At 41.4% G+C, this 22,412-nt stretch overlaps 1 protein-coding gene across 1 annotated transcript; it reads left to right on the top strand.

The window, feature by feature from the left end:
• The first annotated feature begins 440 nt into the window (after positions 1-440).
• Positions 441-15,148, top strand: meis3 (myeloid ecotropic viral integration site 3). The gene is made up of 13 exons (XM_034700405.1): positions 441-868; positions 1,213-1,314; positions 6,379-6,518; positions 6,848-7,022; positions 7,108-7,158; positions 7,269-7,319; positions 7,783-7,932; positions 8,280-8,388; positions 9,706-9,851; positions 10,441-10,517; positions 12,173-12,231; positions 12,376-12,459; positions 13,788-15,148. Exons 2-13 carry the CDS (start codon positions 1,303-1,305, stop codon positions 13,982-13,984), a joined length of 1,251 nt encoding a protein of 416 aa, XP_034556296.1. The 5' UTR covers positions 441-868; positions 1,213-1,302; the 3' UTR covers positions 13,985-15,148.
• The last annotated feature ends 7,264 nt before the right edge of the window (positions 15,149-22,412 follow it).

The raw sequence follows: 22,412 nt of genomic DNA, 5'->3' as shown, positions 1-22,412 counted from the left end.
TATATTTGCAGTCTCTGATGTATCTTCTTGATTCATCCTTGACATTGTATTTGTTGTATTTATTGCTGATCCTGCTTATCTGTTGGCACTGCCATGTTGGATGTGGTTTTCTATATGTTTGCATTTGTTTGTTTTTGTTCCCTAATTATTTAGATTGTTGCAATAATGCAGGGTAAACTGTAAACAGAATTGCCCTTCAAGGATTAATAAAGTCGTCTGAACTGAACTGAACATCTTAATCCAAGAGATATCACGGCTCTTTACCCGAGTTATCCCGGGATGAGAATAGCGCAGCTGCAAAACTGCTGGGGAGAGAGGAGGGGAGGATGGAGGGATGATGGAGGAGTGATATCAACTCGAAGGAGAGCCGAGATAAAACGATCGCGGGGGTCTTCTTCTTCTTCTTCTGTGGTGTTTTGTGTGTGTGATAAGGAGGAGGAGGAGTAAAGGAGGAGGAGAGAGAAAGAGGAGGGGGCATGAGACCCCGTCGCGTTTTGACCCTCGGAAACCTCCCCGCTCACCACCATCACCACTCCTCCTCGCCCTCCACCTCCCTCCTCCTCCTCTTCTTCTTCCTCTCCTCGTGAGACTGAAAACACCATCGCTCACTCCCACCCGTGACACTCTCCAGCCTGTCGCCGTATGCTGCGTGGACAGCGAGCGCAAGGAGCCAAAAAGGAAAGAAGCAAGGAAGGGACGCTTTCTGTCTGTCCTCCTCCCACACCACCGAGCATCCCCACGGCCGCGAGTCCGAGCGAGAGGCACACCAGGCGGGGGCGAGGCGCTGCAAGGAGCCGCTGCTGCTTTTCAACCGGGTCTGTGGAAGTATCCGGACACGGGCCGAACAGGACTGGATATTTACATCTCGGTGGGACATTTTACACCATTTACTGGAGGCTTGTATGGTACTCAACATCAGTAGCCACTATAGCATTTAATAGGCTGTACGCTTTATTACCGCTGAGTGTATTATAAACCATTAAGCGCGCATCACAATAGCGTCCATAAAATCTCCAGTCCCATCATAATGTAACATAAAACGCGATGGGCTCGGAGTAAACACACACACACACACAGAGGCAACACGCAGGTCTTCAATGTTTCCCCTGCACAGTCTACTGTTTCGTTAAATTCTTGCAGACTGTTTTACAATAATCCAGATTTTAACTTCAGAACAAATGAAAAATAAAAAACATGCACTTTTATTCCCAGGACTCGAAGGGCAGAGGAAGGGAGCAGAGCTCACTGGACTAGCCGAGTCGCGCAACATCATCTCCGGTGTAGGACTGGCTGTCGAGTCGCATGGAGAAGAGGGTAGGTCTGCAGTTATTTCGTCTTTAAATGATAAGCCTGGTTCAGACCACAGCATGGTGGCCGGGGCAGCAGATTTCACGAGGAGGCTAATTAGTAAAAAACATCCCGATGGGAGCATGTGGTTGGAAATCCTCTTTGCACACTGCTGGGTATCTGCAGGTTAAGCAGCCATGCAAAACACAAGGCCCTCTTTAAACGGACTAGTGGACTGCACTGGCATGGACTTTAGCAGACAAACAACAGACAAACGTGCCAGCAGATGCATCACAGCTACAAACAAAGCATCTTCTGCACTGATAAAAACTATTTATAAAGGGTTATTCTGAATTATCTCAAAGTAAAAATTAAGAAACAACTTTAGAGACAAGCTCAAGATTCTTACGCTGGAGGTTGTGTTTGATTTGTAGATGTCAGCAATCTCTCAAGAGGAAGTGTCCATTTGCATCTAATATTTAATCCTCTCCTCAGATTCATATGGATTTATGGTTGCGGAATGTCTGTCAGGGGCTGGATGGCACATCAGGGTTAGAGTAGGTCATTAAGAGGCAGAGGGGAAGAGAAGCAGCTCTTCACCTCGGTAAGTAGGTCAGTTTTTTTGCTACAGTGATTCAGAGGCATGGAGATGGAGGTGGTGGTGGTGGAGGAGGAGGAGGAGGAACAGGCAGAGGCTGACGGGCAGCAGGCGGACAGAGACCTCAGAGTGGAAGAGGGCACTTAGAGATGTTCACTGTGCAGACATAAAATCACTGCTGGATGGACACAGAGCAGGAAAGAGACGTTTATACACGCGCAGAGAGTAGTTTCTGTAAATATACGCAGGGGTGATTAGATCAGCTGCGTAATAAACGGTTTGAATTGAGATAATCGAAGTAAAAAAAAAACGTCCTGCTGTCTGTTTAATACAATAATACAACTGCATGTTTGAATTCAAGTTATTTGTACCGTCACAGGTCATGCATGGTGCAAAGAAACGAAGCACGGATGTCCAGTAATCCGTTAACTTTGTAATGTCCAGCCTCGAAAGCTGTGTTTCTAAGAGCGTTAATTTAAAGTAAAACAAAGAGGGGTTGGCTGTTCTGTGCGTAATTGCTCCAAATATGTGGAGACAATGCAAATGTTTACAAAGCTTCAGTTTTTATTGCTCAACATATTTGCAACAGGTACATTTTAAATTAGATACAATACTTTAAATGCAGGAATTAATCGTTTCTGCAGCTTTTACCAAAACATGTTTTTTCAAACTTTATTAAACCTGTTAAAGTTTCAGTTTTCGCTCGTGTCGTGATAGTTCTGCAGACTTATAGATGGTACTTGTTTATTAACCTGCAGAAAAAAAATCTGAACTTAGAGCTAATTCATGAAGTTTTTGTTGGGTATTTAAATTAATTCTTGAAGCACATATTTCAAAATTTCACTGTGTTAATTTCCACTTTTACGCACTGTGAACATGAAGTTAGAATTTGTCTTTACGCACCAAATTTTAAAGAGTCATTATAGTTTTAAATAGCAAACTTTATTCAAAATTAGAATATAGATGTTCAAGTTTGATTAGTGCCTTTAGTAGAGGTGGTTCATTAATTAAGTTCGACTATAAAGAGCGTCTGAACTATGTGACATTGTTTTCCTCCAGCTTCCTCCTCAAACTCTGTGTTTAGTTTTTACTCAGTTTAAGTTTAAGTTCTTCATGAACCCTCTGTAACGGATCGTAATGTTGTTATATTTGTTTCCTGACATGTTTTTCGCTCAGGGGTTTTCTCTTCCCATCAGAAGCCTATAACGCGCCTGTTGGGCCTTGTTACAATAATAATTAAAACTTGTAATGAAAATGTTGTCCTGCCATCTGAGCCCTGTTTGCCAGCTCCGTGACTTTTCAAAAAGGGGAAATTTGCGGAATTTGTCATCTCGACTTGTGCGCTTTGATCCGCTTGACGCACAGAAACCGGATAGGGGGCCGTGCGTAAAGGGAGACGCGCAATCCGATAGCGGTGATTGTGTTAATAGTCGGCCTCCATAAAAACTAGAAGGTGTCCCAGACCAGGGCCTCAGAGCAGGTGCTTTCTGTGATCCCGGTGGCCATATGGGACTCTGAAATACAACAATTTGATAAGCCATTTAGGACAGTGTTTCCAAAAGAGTGGTCCGGAGACCTCCAGGGGTCCTGTAGAGAGTGCTGTGTCTGCACATGAAGACAATTTGATTAAATTCATATTTTATAGTTCCAAGATGTTAGAATTAAGATTACACTCCAGAAAAGTTGACTTCATGTTGGCTTTCACTGTTGACTTCTCAATGCTTCAAATATTTCTGCAAATTTTTTTTCACAGAAGCATCAAAAAGATTCTTAAATGTGACATTTTCTGACTGGAATCTTGGTGTTTTTGGAATCCTGAGAGCTTTAAAAAAGTGCTGAAAATTAGTTGAAATAATGTTTTATTCATGCAAATCTGAAAGTAAAAATATAAAGGACCCTTTGTTGCCTCCAGTCACACTCCTCCAGTAAATCTGAACCTCTTGTGACCGTCCTCCTTGAGAAAAGTCTCCACAGAGAAACTAGGCTAAGCACATCATAACTTTTACGGCTTGGTTAAAATAACACAGAAGTGAAAGGTGTCCCGGGCCAGGTCACCTAGCAGGTGCGGCCTCTGTGATCTGGTGACTCTGTGCCGAGAGTCCTTTTAATCTGGCGGAGAGACAAACAGAAGCAGATCTGCTGACCTGAGCAGAGCCAGAAGCTGCAGCGAAGAACAAATTAGCTCAGTAACAGAGGAAGAGAGAGGGGAAACAGGGGAGCCACACATGTTTATTCATGATGCTGTGTGTGTGAGTGTGAGAGCTGCTGTCTCTGGGTATATCGGTGCAAGTGTGTGTGTGTGTGTGTGTGTGTGTGTGATTGCATCTGTGAGCGTGCCATATGTGCGTCTGATTCAGTGTGTTGGGTAGAGTGTGTGAGCGGGCCCCAGTGAGGCTGTCACAGCGGGTCGTGAGGGACGTCTCAGCACGGCTCCTGTCTCGTCTGTGTTTAGGAGGGAGGAGGAGATATTAACAGGCTCACTGTCTTCCTCCGAGGATCTCATCTCCTCTTTTTTTCTTCTCCTTCTTTTCAAGAAGCAAGAAAATCTGCTTTAATCTCTACTTGCTCTGCACTTTTGAGGTTAAACAAGTGTGTCTGAAGGGGTTTCTAAATCCAGAGAGGGGTGGAATCTTAAGCAGCATCTTTATAATTTATTTTATTATCACTATGAGAGAAAGGGGTTATATATATATTCACACAGAGACCTTGGATGTAGCGGCTGGTCTATAAATCCACACAACAAACACACACAGACTGAAAAACACCTTTTGGATCAGTGTAGCAGTGATGTCTTTGGATTTCTCTTAAATCCAGACTTTTCACAGACACTGCAAAAACTCAAATCTTACTGACTGTATTTGTCTCACTTCTATCAAATGATGTGATTAAACTTGATTAACTGACCTGACGGGTCCAGATATAAATCTTAAGCCGTAGTGGAAAAAGGCTTCTCACATAATTTTTGTAGGCGCGTAGGAGAGGTGTGAGACAATAAAACAAACCAAACCCACGCACACTGTCTGATTTGCTATAACACATTTACATGAGCAACATTTTGATCCTAGATTATTTTTACTACGCTGGATGAAATGGTGTTATCATATTACAACTTTAAACTCCTGATCTATTGTCACATTTCTTATGTAGCATTTGGGATTTTCAGTGTCTCTTTCACTTGATTTTATCAAGTGAAATGTGAGAGTTGGTTACCTCTGTTGCTTCATGTAACATGTTATGTTCACTCTGAGTCAGGAAGCTGAGGTTTCTTATTTTCTGTTTCATTTGCTGGCATATTGACTCAGACTTGATATGAGGATGTTGCTGAGTTGCAGACTTACAGACTCACTCCTTTAAGGATGCCTAACCCTTTCTAACAAACTGTTCACCTGAGGAAGGTCTAGGACTGAAACATTGCATAGACAAATATATACATATTTAAAATATTCAATTATTTTGAAGGTATTAGGAGCCAAAAATAGGAGATAATGCAACTTTACAAACTAATTGATTAATCAGTTTGTTGACTGACAGAAAAAACTAATATTTAAACCCTTGATGAATCATGTCAGTCATTTTTCAAGCAAGAAGTTGAATGTTTGCATGCTCTCGCTGATTAAATGTCAAGATTTCCACCTCTTTGTCACTTGATACGCTGAAAAAAACTCAAACTTTAGCCTGCGAAGGTATCTGATTTCTAGTCAAAATATCTTGTTATACTTCATCAAAGCCACACTGACCCGACCAGTCCAGATATGAATCTTATTTCAGGATATTAAGAGCTCAAATCAATGACTTCTTTGATTGCAATGAGTAGAAATGGCTGCCAATGCAGAGTGTACATTTTTGTGCTATGTTTCTTGAAATGAAAACAAGATAAGTTTGCTTGCTGCACTTGGATCAGTTTCTACTTATTGCAATCAATGAAGTCATTACTTTTAGCTCATAATATCCTGAAATAAGATTTAAATCTGGACTGGTCGGGTCTGGGTGGCTTAGATGAATTACAATGACTAGAAATCAGACACCTACATGGGCTTAAGTTTGCTTTTTATTCAGCATATAAAGTTACAAAGAGCTGAAATCTTAACATTTGATCAGTTAAAACCTGCAAACATTCAACTTCTTGCTTGAAAAATGACTGAAATGATTCTTCAAGTGTCTAAATATTTGTTTTTGCTGTCAGTCAATTAACTGATTGGAAAACTGTTATTAGCTCTCAACTTTGGGTGTCTCTGGGCTTTTTTTAGACTTACTAATGAGGCAAATAAATAACGGCAATACAGATACACAAACATGCAACATGAGATCATAATAAGTTCTGCAGTTCAGACGCAAACTCTAATGCGTGAGTTTTAAACCCACAGGCGTGGATGTAGCTGCCGTGGGTCGACAGCTCAGCCTCATAATAAAATCACTCCATGACTCCATGTCACACAGGCACAGATGTCCGACGTGTCTCACATCTACTGTCTTTCCATCTAATTGTGTTTCAGTATGAAGAGCTGGTGCACTACTCAGGGTCGGAGGCCATGTCGGTGGGGGGCTACGGGGACGATGTCCGGCCGTTTCCTCCCCCACAGTACGGACCCGCCATCCCAGACTCCCTCAAACACCACAAAGACCAGATCTATGGGTGAGTGTGTGTGTTTGAAACCTGAGATGTGATGTGGTCTATTAGAGGCTGAAGAACAGTCTGAATTACATTTGCTCTTTTGACACATTAACATGTGGAGCATGTTTTTATTCTGAGAAAATACACATGAAGTGTTTACAGCTGTCTGTTCATAAATACCGTGCTCTAAAGTTCTCCTCTGAATGTATCGTGTGTACGCTATGTCAACTGTTACTGTGTTTATGTAAAGTATGTTAACTGTATATATATGTGTCTGTGTGCGTGTGTGTGTATGTGTGTGTATTTGTATTTGTGTGTGTGTCTGTGTGTGTGTGTGTGTGTGTGTGCAGTCACCCTCTGTTTCCACTGCTGGCCTTAGTGTTTGAAAAGTGCGAGCTTGCCACCTGCTCCCCTCGAGACTCCGCCTCCCTCTCAGCCGCCTCCCACCTCTCTGGCATGACCAGTCACAGCGACGTCTGCTCCTCCGAGTCCTTCAACGATGACATCGCAGCCTTTGCAAAGCAGGTGAGTGACAGCCGGGAGAGCCAATCAGAGAACAAACAGAGACAGAAAGTTTTATGGTCTGAACATGATTTGCTTTGTGTCACAGATCCGATCAGAGAAACCCATTTTTTCTTCAAATCCTGAGCTGGATAACTTGGTATGACACACACTGACATCACACTACAATAAAAACACACTTTTTTTACCCATGCATTGTGGGATATGTAGTCGTTTGTTGATGATTCAGCTGCGTTCTTCTCTCCCCAGATGATCCAGGCCATACAGGTGCTCCGCTTTCATTTGCTGGAGTTAGAAAAGGTGAGCAAGGAAGAAGCATGCTTTATGTAGCTCTTTCTGGCAAAAATTATAGTTTAATAAAGTATAAATGTGGATTATGTGTGTTCTTTTGCTTGTAAAGAGGTCTGACATCCAGTATTTATACACCAACTACAAAAACAGCATTTTAATCATTTGGTTTTATAATAAAGTCAATGAAACACAGCTAATTTGACCATGTTTTAGCATTTTAAAAGACATCAATTGTAAACTTACACTAAGGAGGTTTTAAAGGATTTTTGTATTTTTATCTGAAAAGCTTGTTCCAGTTGAAATAGTCATATAAAGGAAAGGTTGTCAAAGTTTTTTAAAGGCCAATATGAACAAGAGGAAAGATTAACGTTACAAAAAGTGCATATACACTTGAGTTTGTTGGTTTCAAAGCTCACAGTTCTGCTTCAGCTGTTGACAGCCTGAACTGATGGATGTGAATCTGTTCCTGCAGGTGCATGATCTGTGTGATAACTTCTGCCATCGCTACATCACCTGTCTGAAGGGCAAAATGCCCACAGACCTCATCCTGGATGAGCGGGAGGGCGGCTCCAAGTCCGACATGGAGGACTTCACCGGATCCTGCTCCAGTCTGTCCGAGCAGGTGAGACCAGCTGCCTGACAGCGTGCAGCAACACTACAGGAGAGGCTCCAGCATTAATCCCTCCAGCTGCGTCCGCTGGATGACTGAATAATGACCGTGTGTTTAATGACTCCTCATTCTCTCACCTGCTGGGAATTCCTTTTTCCCTCATCACTCTCACACTCACACCTCCTCTCTCTCTCTCTCTCTCTCTCTCTCTCTCTGTCTCTCTCTCTCTCTCTCTGTCTCTCTCTCTCTCTCTCTCTCTCTCTCTCTCTCTCTCTCTCTCTCTCTCTCTCTCTCTCTCTCTCTCTCTCTCTCTCTCTCTCTCTCTCTCTCTCTCTCTCTCTCTCTCTCTCTCTCTGCAGAATGCATCCTGGTTACGGGAGCCAGATGAATGTGCCACCACTCCTCTGGGAACGCCGGGCAACTGTGGCCTGCCTTCACTCAGCACAGCAGACAACTGCAGCGACACAGGTACACAAAAACACACACCAACACACAGTGAAAATACTGTGCATGTGAGGAATCACTGCACTGCATAAATGCATGCAGGGAAACAGGTGTGCAGGATTATGAAGGCCTCGTCTGACAGAAACAACTTCACTAACAGCCATCAGCAAATGCACAGCGCATCACAAACAGGGGTGGAATAACTAGATTCTCAAATATGCATTTTATCCAAATTACTGAAACACTTAACAATACAATTACAAGTTTTAACATGTATTAATATGCTAAGTAAAGATATAAAATATTTTGTGTTTTAGCACAATACAGGGAATTATTTAATTATTTCAAAGAGACGTTTTCTACCAACGTCTTTTAAATAGACAATGAAAAGTTCTCAGTCAGTTCACCTCACTTCTTTAATTTTCATTACATCATATGGGATCTCCATCAGATAAACTGACTGACAGTCATCAAAACATTGTAAGCACACTGTCTGAACTTGCAAAAGTACTTGATGACAACATTTTGAAGCTAGAAACATCAGCCAAACTTGGACTCAGTCTTGTTGCACTTGTTGACATGGATTTGGGAAGTACTTTTCTATTTTGAGAGATAAAAACATTCAATAAAAGCTGTGCAAACATACATTTTATTTTAGTCTAGCTCAACCGAATGCAATGCACACCTTTGTTCTATTACAGATGTTTATACACTGAAACTTATAGGAAAGTCTATATTAGCCCTTCAACACGAGGGGGTTTGAGAATAAACTACTCTAATATTTTCTTTAAAGTCTTTAAAAAAGCCTTATTTGTTTTGCAAAATTACTGTAATAATTTATAATAAATATGTAACTGTCTTATATATTATCTAATTAAAGATTGATGCTTTGAATCGATGCAATCAAATATTGTGACACAAACCATTGCATTATTAATCTGTAATGATTTGCTCCTCATCCCTGATTATAACACTGTGAAGAAAAGCACAGACACTTCAATAAGGTTGAAGTGAGATCCGCTCTGAATGAAAAGTGACATAAGTTTGTGCTATATGAATAAAATGTGATCTATACTGACTTTACATTAAGGCTTTACTGATAAATTTGATACAAATCGATTATTTAGGATCAGATTTGATCACTAGATGAGATTAATTTAAAACAACTTATTGGTCAGTATCCAGATAAAGCTGCTTTCATGTTAAACTCTCTGTTAGAATAAGATTGCATGGAGATGTGTCAAGTTACGCGACTAAATGTAGAAGAAACACACAAAAATATTTAGTTTATCAAGGTGTACCTGTATTAAGTCTTAGGATGTGTTATGTGCACTCTTGCAGGCGACGGTCTGGACGGAGGGATGGCCTCCCCGAGCACAGGAGACGACGACGACTCTGACAGAGACCGGAGGAACAACAAGAAGAGAGGGATCTTCCCCAAAGTGGCCACCAACATCATGCGAGCGTGGCTCTTCCAGCATCTGTCGGTGAGTTCAGGTTCTTATCGCTCTAGTGGTAAACGGTAAAAACATTAAATTAGGACAACAATTAAATCCATCCTGCAGAGCTTTAAGGAGACAAAGGGAGCTTGTGTATATCTGCGTGAGAGAATAATTACTGACAGAGAGGATTTAACGTGAGGCAAGAATAGATAGAGAGGGGAACGGGCTGTATAATGGAGGTCAATTAAATTAAATGAAAAATCGGGGGATTAAGTGATTATGTGAATATGCTCGCCATTGAATAACTATGGATGTGATAGAAATGGAGTAAGTAATTGTTGCTGAGGTAATTAGCTACTAAATGAGGCAGGTCAAATGTTGCTTCACTCCAATTATTGCAGAGAAATGCGGAGAGAGAGTGAAGGGTTGCTGAGGTTGAAACTGTGAGTGCAGATGTGAATTCAGATGGAAGGTCATCAGTATTCACTCTGAGCTTTCTCTTACACACGTTGTTTCTTTTTAGCGTGAAGCTGAGGTTACATTTTTCTCTTCTTTCAGACTTTACATTATTCTCTTGTTGATTCAAACTCTTAATTTGATTCTGTAAGCCTAACTCTGTGTGTCCTCCCCCCAGCACCCGTACCCGTCTGAGGAGCAGAAGAAGCAGCTGTCACTGGACACTGGCCTGACCATCTTACAGGTCAACAACTGGTCAGTGCACCCTCAATCAATACACTAATCCTTACCCTGTGGCCCATCAATAATCAGTTAAACTGTCATGTTTAACTGCAGCACGTCAACTTTTAATTTAATAACGTGGCCGCTGCCACGTCAATAACATATGTGCATAATAGACTGCTGCAGGAGTGAACTGTGTCTGTATTTTACAACTCTCTTATGCTGCATTTTTACGCTTTAATGCCTAATTCTGAAGAATAATGTGGGTTAGATGGAAGGCAGCACTTTTACAGGACTTAAAGCGAAGACCATAATCTGCTTTATTAGTGAGAAGCTTGTAACAGAGGAAGATATCTCCTACTAAGCATTTATTCTTAAACTGCAGCGCTATAAAATCCTCTCACTCTAAGTTCATAAAACAGAACTGCTAATCCATATTACTGCTCCCAGATTCCCCGAACACATGTTGCTGATCAGGTCGTTTTTTCATATCTGCACCTTGCTTCATGCACCATACAAAATCAAAACATGCAGTGTGTTTGACTTTATTTAACATCCATTCAGCTGGAAAAAAAACTTATAAAAGTTGTAAAATCTCTTTTGAAAGAGAATCCTGGAGGAAAAAGCCAGCAGGACCTTTTGACAAAGATGGGTCAATATTCACTGGGTCATATGGGGAAAAGTTATTGTTCAGAGCATTAATAACTTGATGCATCTTCCACTAAAGCCTCCAATCTACTTTAAAAAAGATCTAAAGAGACAGTGGTCATCTGTCACCTCACAGCAATACGGTTCCTGGTTTGCCTTCCTGTGAGGAGTTTGCATGTTCCCATACTCTGGCTTCCTCCCACCAGTCCCCCCTCAGAGTTTCTCAAAGGTCCTCTCACCCAGCGACAGGACAGGCTCCAGTCCCTCAAAACAGGATAAGCGTTATTGATGATGGATGAATGGAAGTGCCTCAGACACAACTCTTCCTGCAGCAGATTCCACGCTGCAGGAATGGCCTATTTAAAACTCCTTTTCCACATTTTAAGACGCACTTTGAGGACAGGAGGCAAAAATAAGTCCTGCAAAGGGATCACAGAGCGTGCTCCATGGTAAACAGTCTTCAGAGAGTGAAGATATTTAGAAAATGCATGCATAAAAAACATCTATGTGGTCAATCCGGGGCATAAACGTAACAGCAAGAGGTTTTTTTTAATGCAGCAAAATAAAAACATGGCTGCCTCTGAAAGCAAAAGTGCAGTCGTAACTTTGACTTCTTTAGGAGTTGCTGAATTTGAAGCTCAAAACACAGAGAATTATCTTCAAGTGTTAATTAGAAGATACACTCGTTCACATCGCTCTGCGACGTTACACAATAGATTTCGTAATCTGATAACTTCCGTGTTTTTATTTGCGTCCCAGCTGTACACACATACAGAGCGAGCCGATCAATGCAGATCAATCAATTATCACAGAGCAATCAATACCTGCTCTGCCCTAATGTTGATTTACTCTGCCCTCTGAAAGGGTTAAGTGGTTGTAAAATGGAAAAAGGTTAATAGTCTCCTGGTCAGCCTTTTTCTCCATTAAAGGTCAGCTCCGTTCATCTCTCTCTCTCTCTCTCTCTCTCTCTCTCTCTCTCTCTCTCTCTCTCTCTCTCTCTCTAACCTCACTCATTCTCTGTGTCTCTCTCCCCGCTGCAGGTTCATCAACGCCCGGAGGAGAATAGTTCAGCCCATGATCGACCAGTCCAATCGCTCAGGTCAGTGTTTATGAGTCAGTCAGCTGGACTGTCGCTCTGTGAACTGTGTATATGCGGTTGTGTGTGTGTGTGTGTGTGTGTGTGTGTGTGTGTGTGTGTATGTGTTGTGTATTTGTATCTGATGGTGTGTGTGTCCTCTTACAGGTCAGGGTGGTCCCTACAGCCCTGAGGGGGCAGCACTCGGGGGCTACAGTCTGGACGGACAAGCCCACCTCGGGCTGAGAGCAGGTACGGTGGCCTGTAGGGCTTACATCATAAACATCATGACATGAATCACAAAGGGACTAAATAACCATGAGAGGAACAAGATAAAAACCCAAACACTGCAGTGGGGCTTAAGCCTAATATATTGTCTCAATCACGATGGATGATCCGTCACACTGATAGTTTAATATTTTCTTTTGATTTGTTGACAGTAGCAAAAATTGCAGAAACTATCTGCCTCAGGCATGGAAGTAAAACATGTTCTCAGTCAAAAACACAGCCAGAGAAATGTTCTTGAGGGGACTTATTGAAACTGTGACTTCTTAAATAAAAAACAAGATATGAATATTTATACTCTGCTTATTTCGTCCTCTGCTTCTTTATTGCAATGTTGGAAAATGAGAATTTAAAAACTAAGATAAGGGTGACTCAAGCATAAGCCACTCCACTGTTGTGTTTTTTGTAAATAAAATAATTAAAACAACTGATTTTCATACATTTTTGATTTTTATACGTCAGAAAAGTCTGCATTATTTGGGAAGCAGTGGATTTATGGGGTTAGTCTTTTGATCAGGGATTAACTGAAAATCAAGGCCAATAATGTTTATATAAAAAAATTAATTAATAAATACAATAAGATTAATTATTAAAAAAAATATATAATAACACTTATTATTATTAACAGTCATTATAATAATTATAATAATAATAAGTCAAAGTAAGTGACCATGTAAGTAAAATGAAATAAAAAAAGCAAGTCAGTAAAAATCAAACTCTACACATTTTTCTTGCCGCACAGCACCTTTTTAACACACAAGCATGCAGCTCAATGTGCTTGAGGGCAATTATTAAAGATTTAAACATGAAGAAGAGGGGGTAGAATACTTAAAAATATGAATAATCAATTCAGTCTTAACAATAAAATATACAAGAATCAATAAGATAAATTAAAATCAGTGACGTTGGATACGAAGGAATAAATACCAGAAATAATCCTGTTGTTTAAAGAATGATGAAGATGTAGACCAAGGCTAAGAGATTACTCCAAATCCTCCTCTAAAGCACTGTTACTTGGTTTGAAAGCCTGTCATCTTGTTTGAGTTGCAGTGAATCTCAGCACATGTAGCCTCAAAGTACACACCCAATGCATCTTTCGTGGCCCATGAAAAATAGGATGCATTCCCCGGCTGCATTTGAAGCAGCCGCTGAAATGGGACAGTCTTTGACACAGTTGGTCTTGAGTTGTGTGCTTTGAGGGAGGCTTAGTGTCAGGTTTAGTGTCTGCTCATAAAGCACTCAGGGTGTGTAGTGATAGTGAAATCATAAATCCCCTCTCTGTGATTCTCCACCAGGTCTGCAGGGGATGTCTTCTCTGCAGGGCGACTACCCCGGCGCTCTTCTGTCCCAACCGGGATACCCTCCCCACCCAGGACCTTCCCTACACCCCTACCTGGGACCGCATCCCCACCCCATGCTGCTCCATCCGCCGCCACACGCACACCCCGCAGAGCCACTCCTCGCCCAGGGACTGGACATACACGCACACTAGCTGAGGGGGAGTTGGGATGTGCGTGTGTGAGGGGGGGGAAATGCTGTATGAATGTGTGTTAATGAGTGGGCTGAGTTACGGTGTATATGTGTGAGAGAGTCTGTGTGTGTGTGTGTGTGTGTGTGTGTGTGTGTGTTTGTGTGTGTGTGCATGTGTGTGTGTGTGATGATGCATACAAAACACTATTTAAAGTAAAAAGACACATTGCTCTGAAGGTTTACATTCCCACTGAAAGACACTGACCTCAATGTAGCTGTTTCACTTGCTTACACACACACACACACACACACACACACACACACACACACACACACACACACACACACACACACACACACAAAGACATAAACATTACACCCACACATGCACACACATTCTCAGTCTGGACCCACAGGTTTAAGCCATACCTCTGTCAGAGTAGAAGTGCTTCCTCCTCTCCAAACGTCTCCACTGTGTCCTGTGGGCGAGACACATGCTTTAAACTACACTTCCCATCATGCCTGCTGAACCACGGGAAGACGGTCAACCAGATCGCAGAGACAGATGAATATTTATCCCCAGACTTTGCGACAGCACATGAACATTACTGGATGGGACCTGATCCTGTGAACACGCCTTCCTCACTTCTCCTCGTCTTCCTTTACACGACGACTGTCAAAGATACACACACACACCTTCTCACACACTTTATTTAAAGCTGATTTATGAGTTTTTCTTATTCTATTTTTATATTTATGTGTGCCACTCCAGGCGGATGCAGCTTCACGTGAGCTTGTTGAAATATTAGTGCTCTTCCTCAGCATGAAGCTAAACACTATGAATGACTTCCAGTCTGCCTCGCTCTCGTACCACTGACCTCCTTAAGACGCCAACAGGTGTCCGTTACCTTAGATCCTTCTTACACACACACATAACATACGCAGATAAAGCAACATGCACCACACTGAAGCCATTTACACACACACACACACGCACACATACACACACAACCTTCTGTAAGCATTTCTAGAACATTTTTTGTCTGTTGCAGCAGTGTGTGAGAGGAGCTGCAGCCAAAGGACTCTTGAAACATTCGGCTCCTTCTCCACACGGCTCAGACTGCTGAAACATTTCTGAATGATGTTGAAAAATACCGTAAAAGTATTAAAATGTTTTTTGTAAGACTTTGTGTGTGTTGTCTGGTTCATCCTCTGGAACAGGAGGTTATTAATGTGAGGTTTCTAACTCTCAGATGTTTGATGAGAAGTTATTATGAAACAGAAGGACACAACAATAAAGATCAGTAGGATGAGCGATGCTTTCACTGCAAGAACTTTAGGTACCTCTGGAGGAGCTCAGTTAAACTCCAGCACTGACAGAAGGGTCTGAAATAATCTGCAAGGAGTTTATTTTTTCAAAAAACTGCAATATTCTTCTCAAAAATGAATACATAATTGTTATAACGGTTAATTATTTTGATTGCAATCAATCACTAAATTCCAATAGCTAATTAAGATTAATCACATTTTTAATCGCATGTTTAAATTCCATTATTTCGCATTTGAAAACAGTTTTGAAACCCAAAGTAACAATGTAAAGAAACTCACCAGTGTCTTGATTTTGTAATCAAATGAATGCAATGAAATGTACTTTATGATCTTGACTTATAGATGTATGAATTAAATAAATGCTGCACCAGAGTGGTCTGAAGCCATGACTGAGTGGGAGGAGACAGCTTGAAGTGCTTATTCTTTGAAATGCAGTGTTTATTTTTTATTATACAGGATAATTTACATCAAGAAATATGCAGGAGTACATGTTCAAAATGTCCAATCAGTGTCAGTATAGTGTGCAGTTATTCTGAAATATCTTTGATTACTTACCGATGTCCGGTGATTCCAGGTTAATGCGAAAGCTTTTGCTCTTCTCAGGATTTCCAGATTGGTTGCTCTCTGTTTCACACAGCTCCTGTATGAGAGAAACTATTGTTAAATGTGACAGTAACACAAATCCCAACATTCCAACCTGAGGACGTCCCTCAGACCCGAGGTTGACTTGCCTGCTGTCTGGAGCCTCTCATTTAGCAGGCGCTGTAGTTAACTTCTCCGATTTAGTGTCATCCTCAGGTCTGTTGGGATTTCCCTGCCAGCTATTTGACGTGTCGGCCTGCTGACATCAATCTGATTAGCTCACAGGTGGTTGCTCAAAGTACTTCTAGGATATCTGAACTCTATTTGACACAAGCGCATATAACCTTTGACTTGTTAACTGAGCCATCTTTGAGTTTGTCAAACTGAAATGTGCCGTTCCAAAGTGCAGAAGTGTTGTTATTTTCCATCATTGCAGCAGGAGGAAGCAGGAGGACACTATAGTGGCTTAACTACGGTGTGCTGGAAGAGACAAAATAGCATGAAAAAAAAGCACTAACTGTGCATTAAAGAAAAGAACATTGTGTGCACAAATTATTTTCTTGTGCACATTAGTTATTGATTTTTGCACAGGAGATTATAATCTGAACAGAGTGTATTAACTTCAGTGCTCAAGAAAATTAGCACAAGATAGAAATGATCCTCTTATGGGACTTCAAGGGACCCATACCTATGGAAACAGAGGTGGATGTAGAAGGAGAAATGGAAGGGTGCAATGGGAACCCAGTTTTTAGAGTCCTGGATCCCTCGTGTCCTTACGCTGGACACTAAAGCCTGATGCATCAAGTTAAAAAGGACATGTAGGAAATGTAGATGAGTAAAACTGGAAGGTGACAAAACCAGAAAATTCTTTAGTATATATATACTTGACAGCACAGACCAGAGCCTCTTATGGCGTATGTGGATTGTTTTTCTCCATAGTATCCTTCCTTGACTTGTTAATCCCTGAAAGATATAAGGTGTCAAAACTCAAGTAACCTCCGTGTTCCCCCTGCTAACTTTTGCCCTCCTTATTTGATATCCCTGCCCTTTCTGCAACCTCCACCTCCTCTGATCTGTATCCTTTCAGTGATCAAACATCCACACATAATACCACCTTAAGCCCCCCTACATCCACCCTCAGCACCCCAAACACACAACAAACACGCCTGAATGCCCACCCCTGACCCTGCCCCCGTTCGGCCTGGAGCAGGGAGGGGGGTCGGAGGCCGGAGTGCAAACAGAGGTCAACAGGAAATGGTTGTTCATCCTGGAACCCGGGTCCTGACCCCAGCACCCCTCCACTTTTCATTTCTCTTTGTCACACCACACATTCACTCCAAAACCAGGACATGTGGGTCAGTACGGATCCCTCACTTTTACTCTTCACTCCTGCCACCTCTCTCTTTGCTGCAACATGTGACCCGTCCTGTAAAACAATTCTTGGCGCTGTTTTCAGTTTATGAGTTTTCGAACTTGTCCCATTTCTCACTTTAACACCAGGGTTCAGTTGCTCAAGACATTTAATCTGGAAAAGCACAATCTGAATTCAGGAATCTTGTATTTTTTTGTATCCCGGATCAGTTACCTCTATTTTGTCCCAGGTTTAAAAGAAAATCTGGATAGCAAACCCGATCCAGATACAGAATTTTAAAGATGACCAAATCAAGAATATGGGGGCTCTGAATGAGCTTCATAATTTGTCCACAGGGGGCGCCCAGCCAATCGGAGTATGTAGTAGGGGCCGCCATTCGACCAATCAGGACAGAGTGTCCGAGAGTAGCTCTGATTGGTCCGTGATAAGGGGAACGAGGGGAACATTGCTTGATACAAAGGCATTGGAAAACACAGAGATTTCACCATAATCTCAAGTTACTTCAATTACTGATGGGTATTATGTCTTTTTTTCCTAACCCAGCACAAAAAAAGTATAATTTTTACCCCATTCCTAACAATGGCACCTTTAATATTAAAAATAAATATCTCAGGAATTAATGTTGTTTTCTTTAACCTGTCTTAAAATTTGAACACATTTTGTTCCTTTAATCTAGTTTGGATGATTGTGAATTTTTAGATCAAAGTTAATCCCAAAAGTTTTGAAGATCAGAAATTCAAATTTTTTTATTGAGATGGAAAAAAAAAGTGGAGTACCTGATCCAATCTGATTTTTTTTAAGTCATTTTATTTCTGGAATAACTTTTTTTCTTAATATTTCTTCTTAGCTAGTATCCTTAATCTGATCAGATTATGTTTGACCGCCCGGGTCTTGAAGATTCAATTATTCACAAGTTAAGACTAAACCTACGAGTCACTTTAAGACACCCAAGACTACACACTGGTGCGCTACAAACATCAAGTTATGTTAAAGCAGTGATTCCCAAACTGGAGAGTGTGACCCCTAGTGGTGGCCCCGTGTCATGACGAGGCTTGGTTGGGCCACCCTGGTCTTAAAGGTCTGAAGACGGCCCTGCCTCAATGTTTATGTATAAACATCACATGTATAGGTTTTCAGTTCTTTGAAGACACTAATCCTATGACATATAATCCTAAAAGAATCACAATCCAAGCAGGAAACAAAGCAGAAGAATTATCAACTCATACTTTCTTATTCCATCTGTTTATTCCTCTCTCACACGGTATTATTCATAGTCAGAGCCTCGGTTTGTGATTGGTTTAGATAGATTGCAGGCTTACCTCTCTCTCTCTCTCTCTCTCTCTCTCTCTCTCTCTCTCTCTCTCTCTCTCTCTCTCTCTCTCTCTCTCTCTCTCAGCGACACAGACTCCATTAGTTGGTGGGAATTAGACTGCATAAAATCTGCCTTTATGTTGACAAATGAAGAGGAGAGGGGGACAGGGAGGGAGGGAAGAAGGGAGAAAGTGATTTACTGTGCTTTTCTGCATTGTGCTTCAACGGTTGTGTACTGTGGTTACAAGAAAATAGTAAAGGTGGAGTGTGGCGTGGTGATGCAGTGGATTGTTTGGCACCAAAATTTAGCTAATCAGAGGCTTAAAGGTTTAGGAAATAGAAAAACAAAGAGGAAAACATGTCTTTTTGGTGGACTGGAGTCGAAAGCTTTTTCTTTTTTGCCATTTTAAATGAGCTCCTCTGAAGCAGAGTGCAGGATGTCTCACTTTTATAGCAGTGCCCTGCTGTATACCTACACTCCCCATAATGTCTCCATCATTTCAAGACTCCTGCTGCTTTGAATGTGACCATTTGTGCTATTAAAGCAAAATGAACACACATGTGTAATGTGAAAATGTGCACGCCTGCATGTGTCAGCATGAATATGTGTGAGCATAAATATGTACGATTCCATTTTAACATATAGAGTGTGTGTGTGTGTGTATCTGTGTGTGTGTGGGAGAGGGGTACTCTGGTGGTCATTAATCATTCAATTACACACCTGTCAGAGTTCAGACAAGTGGGAGAGAGGGAGGGGCTGGAGGGGACGGGGGAGGGAGGGAGTTAAAGAAGAGGGGGGGGGGGGACTGAGAGAAAGGAATGGAGGGAATGCAGAGGAAGAGCTGAGAGGAACTGAATGACAGAGAAGAGGAATGAAAAAGGAGCAGGAGGGTTAAAAAGAAAGAATGGGTGAAAGTTTTATTGTGTTGCGGTGTGTGAACGAGCCGTGACAGAGGCAAGCTGTTAGATGGGGACCGACTCTGAGGGGCCACAGTAAAGACAAAGACGGTAACATACTTTATGGGAGAGGAGTGACAGATGAGGACGGCTCAGTAAAGATGAAGACAAACTCCACATATCATTCACTTTAGTTTAACGGGATAACTGAGCTGAAAGTGAGGCACAGTAAAGCATCTTTAGGGCATTGTAAACACAGTGTGAGGTGCATTAAAACAGGTCCAGTGATGTACATAAAAAAGGTTAAATTAAGTACATAAGAGCAATTTGTTTTAAATGATCTTTAAAGCTCCTGTGAGAAGATTGAAGATGGTCATGAAACTTATTGAATTTAATACTAAAGCAAATGAGAACATCAGAAACGAGGAATTATTCTTTTGACTATTTTGATCAAGCAGGGATGGATTTAAAGAAAAAAACTACTTCATGTACAGGACCAATTCTGCAAAGAGATAAGTAGTACTGCTCTGTCCACAGGGGGCGCCAAAGTCAACACAAACTGAGAGTTCCTCACAGGAGCTTTAATATAGTGCCAAAGTGGTTAAACCTCCACGAGAAGACAGATTAACATTAATACTGATATCTCTTTGTGACTGACAAAGCTAACAAGAGCATCAGGTAAAAGCTTGACAACTTCTATATTGTTATTTATGATGCCTTAATCTGATACAAGGGGGTAGGTGTCAGAATGAAGCAAGCTACATTTTCAACAGCACATATTCACAATGAGTGACATGTTAAAGCAAGCAGGCTGAGCCTTTTGTCAGTAAATATTACCTTATCATGTATGAAACAAGAGCAGCAAAATGATGAGGTGCACAGCTTTGCCCACAAGGGGTGCCAAAATTGATCCAAACTGAAAGTTCCTTATAGTAGCTTTAGATTCATTTACATTTTCAGTAGAATTAAAAGTAGTCAAGTGGGGACATGAATTAATAAATCAATGATGTGTGTTTTAATTTCATTGTTTGTTCCATGTGTTAATATGAAAGAGTTGGGCTTTAAGGTACTGCTGCTAGTCAGTAGAGGGAGCACTAAATGTTTTGGCTTCACAGTCTGTGAACACTTATAACGTGTATTTTAATATACAATCCATGGACTGTACCATCTGTAAAAACAAGAGGCGTCACAAGAAGAGGTGGTTGTTGCTTAAAAAAAGTTATTGCAATAAACATAGATTCTGCAACATATAAATATTGTATATGACTATTTAAACATGCTGTGTGGGGATGATGGTTTGCTCAGCAGCTAGATCGGGCGCCCCATGTACAGAGGTCACAGTTCCCAAAAGTTGAAGGCCTGGGTTTGATTCCAACTCGAAGCCTTTACCAAACGTCATTCTCCACACTCTCTCTCCCAATCTACTCTATCCACGATCCTACCTCTGAGATAAAGGCATTAAAGCCCATAAATAGACTTAAGAAATAGCATGTTATTTAATGTTTAATGTTAAGTAGCAGGAGCTTTGAATTTATAAAAGACACATAATCAACTCTGAATGGATTTTAGAGTAGCATGAAGGGGAATACTTATATGCAAGTATCTCATATATGTTATCAGATAAATGTGATTTAATTTCAGCACCAAAACAAGAAATAATTGATACCTAACATATTTAAATATTTGATGCTTATTTCTAAAGTAGTCGCCCTAAGAACCTGCATGTTGTTATCTTTAATTTGTCCTTTATTTACAGTAGTTATGAGGTCTTTTCTGTATGTGTGGAACATGAAGTGAACATTGTGCAGCTTGGTTCATTTGTTTGTACAGTATGTGCCTGTGTGTCGTCTATGTTCCCTTCATACAGTATATGTTGAAGTATTGTATATGTAAGCACACCCCCAAACACTTAATCTTGTATGGGTCTGTGTGTGTGTTTGTGTGTAGCAGCCTCCATGCTTAGCTGCAGTACCTCAACTGCCTCAGGCCACAACCATCTGTGCCCCCCCCCCCCCCCCCCCCCCCCCCCCCATTTCACACACACAAACACACACACACATGTACACACACACACTCTTCTCTTCTCCTTCCTCGACCCCCCTCCTCCACTGCCGTCACCGCTGCCATATATCTAATTTATGGCTGTGGTGAGTGCGTTACACACACTCATGTATGCATAATATATCACGTGTGTGAAAGAACTGTGTGTGGGAGAGTGAGGGTGTGATACTGTGGACGGTAGAGTCGGGATCAAAATCTTTCCTCAATGCTTTGCTAAATGTGTGTGTGTGTGTGTGTGTGTGTGTGTGTGTGTGTGTGTGTGTGTGTGTGTGTGTGTGTGTGTGTGTGTGTGTGTGTGTTCCCAATAAATGCGTGATCCAGTATGAATCTGTGTGCTCCTCTCAGTCTTGCACCAGGTCTGACAGCATTGATAAAGTGTGAGAAGAAGAAGGGGATATGTATTTGTATTTGTTTGTGTGTGTGTGTGTGTGTGTGTGTGTGTGTGTGTGTGTGTGTGTGTGTGTGTGTGTGTGTGTGTGTGTGTGTGTGTGTGTGTGTGTGTGTGTGTGTGTAAAGCCCAGCTGTTTCTGGGCCTGACATCCGCACATGCAGGCAGAATGCCAGATGTCTCATTAGGCAAATTTGATTGGCTCGGTCATTTAGAATGCAGCGATGATACGGTTCCATATGTGTGTGTACATGAAGCCCTGTATGTGTGTGTGTGTGTGTCTGTGTTTGTGTGTGCATTTACATAAGAGGCCCCCCTGTATAACTATTTACATGTGTACATGCGTGATGTATGTGCATTCATTAGCAATTTTGTTAAAGTTTGAATTCACAGGCTGGAGATTGATGGGATGACTGGAATAAAAAACAGTTTAACTGCAAACGCTGATAACGTGAGAAACTGTGCGGAAAATACAAAAACAAACAGATTCATATCAAGTGAAATGGATAA

This window comes from Notolabrus celidotus, chromosome 14 (genome assembly GCF_009762535.1).
Source record: "Notolabrus celidotus isolate fNotCel1 chromosome 14, fNotCel1.pri, whole genome shotgun sequence".
Classification (NCBI taxonomy): Eukaryota; Metazoa; Chordata; class Actinopteri; order Labriformes; family Labridae; genus Notolabrus; species Notolabrus celidotus.
The sequence above is the reverse complement of the archived record's forward strand: the minus strand, read 5'-3'. Positions and strand labels throughout refer to the sequence as shown.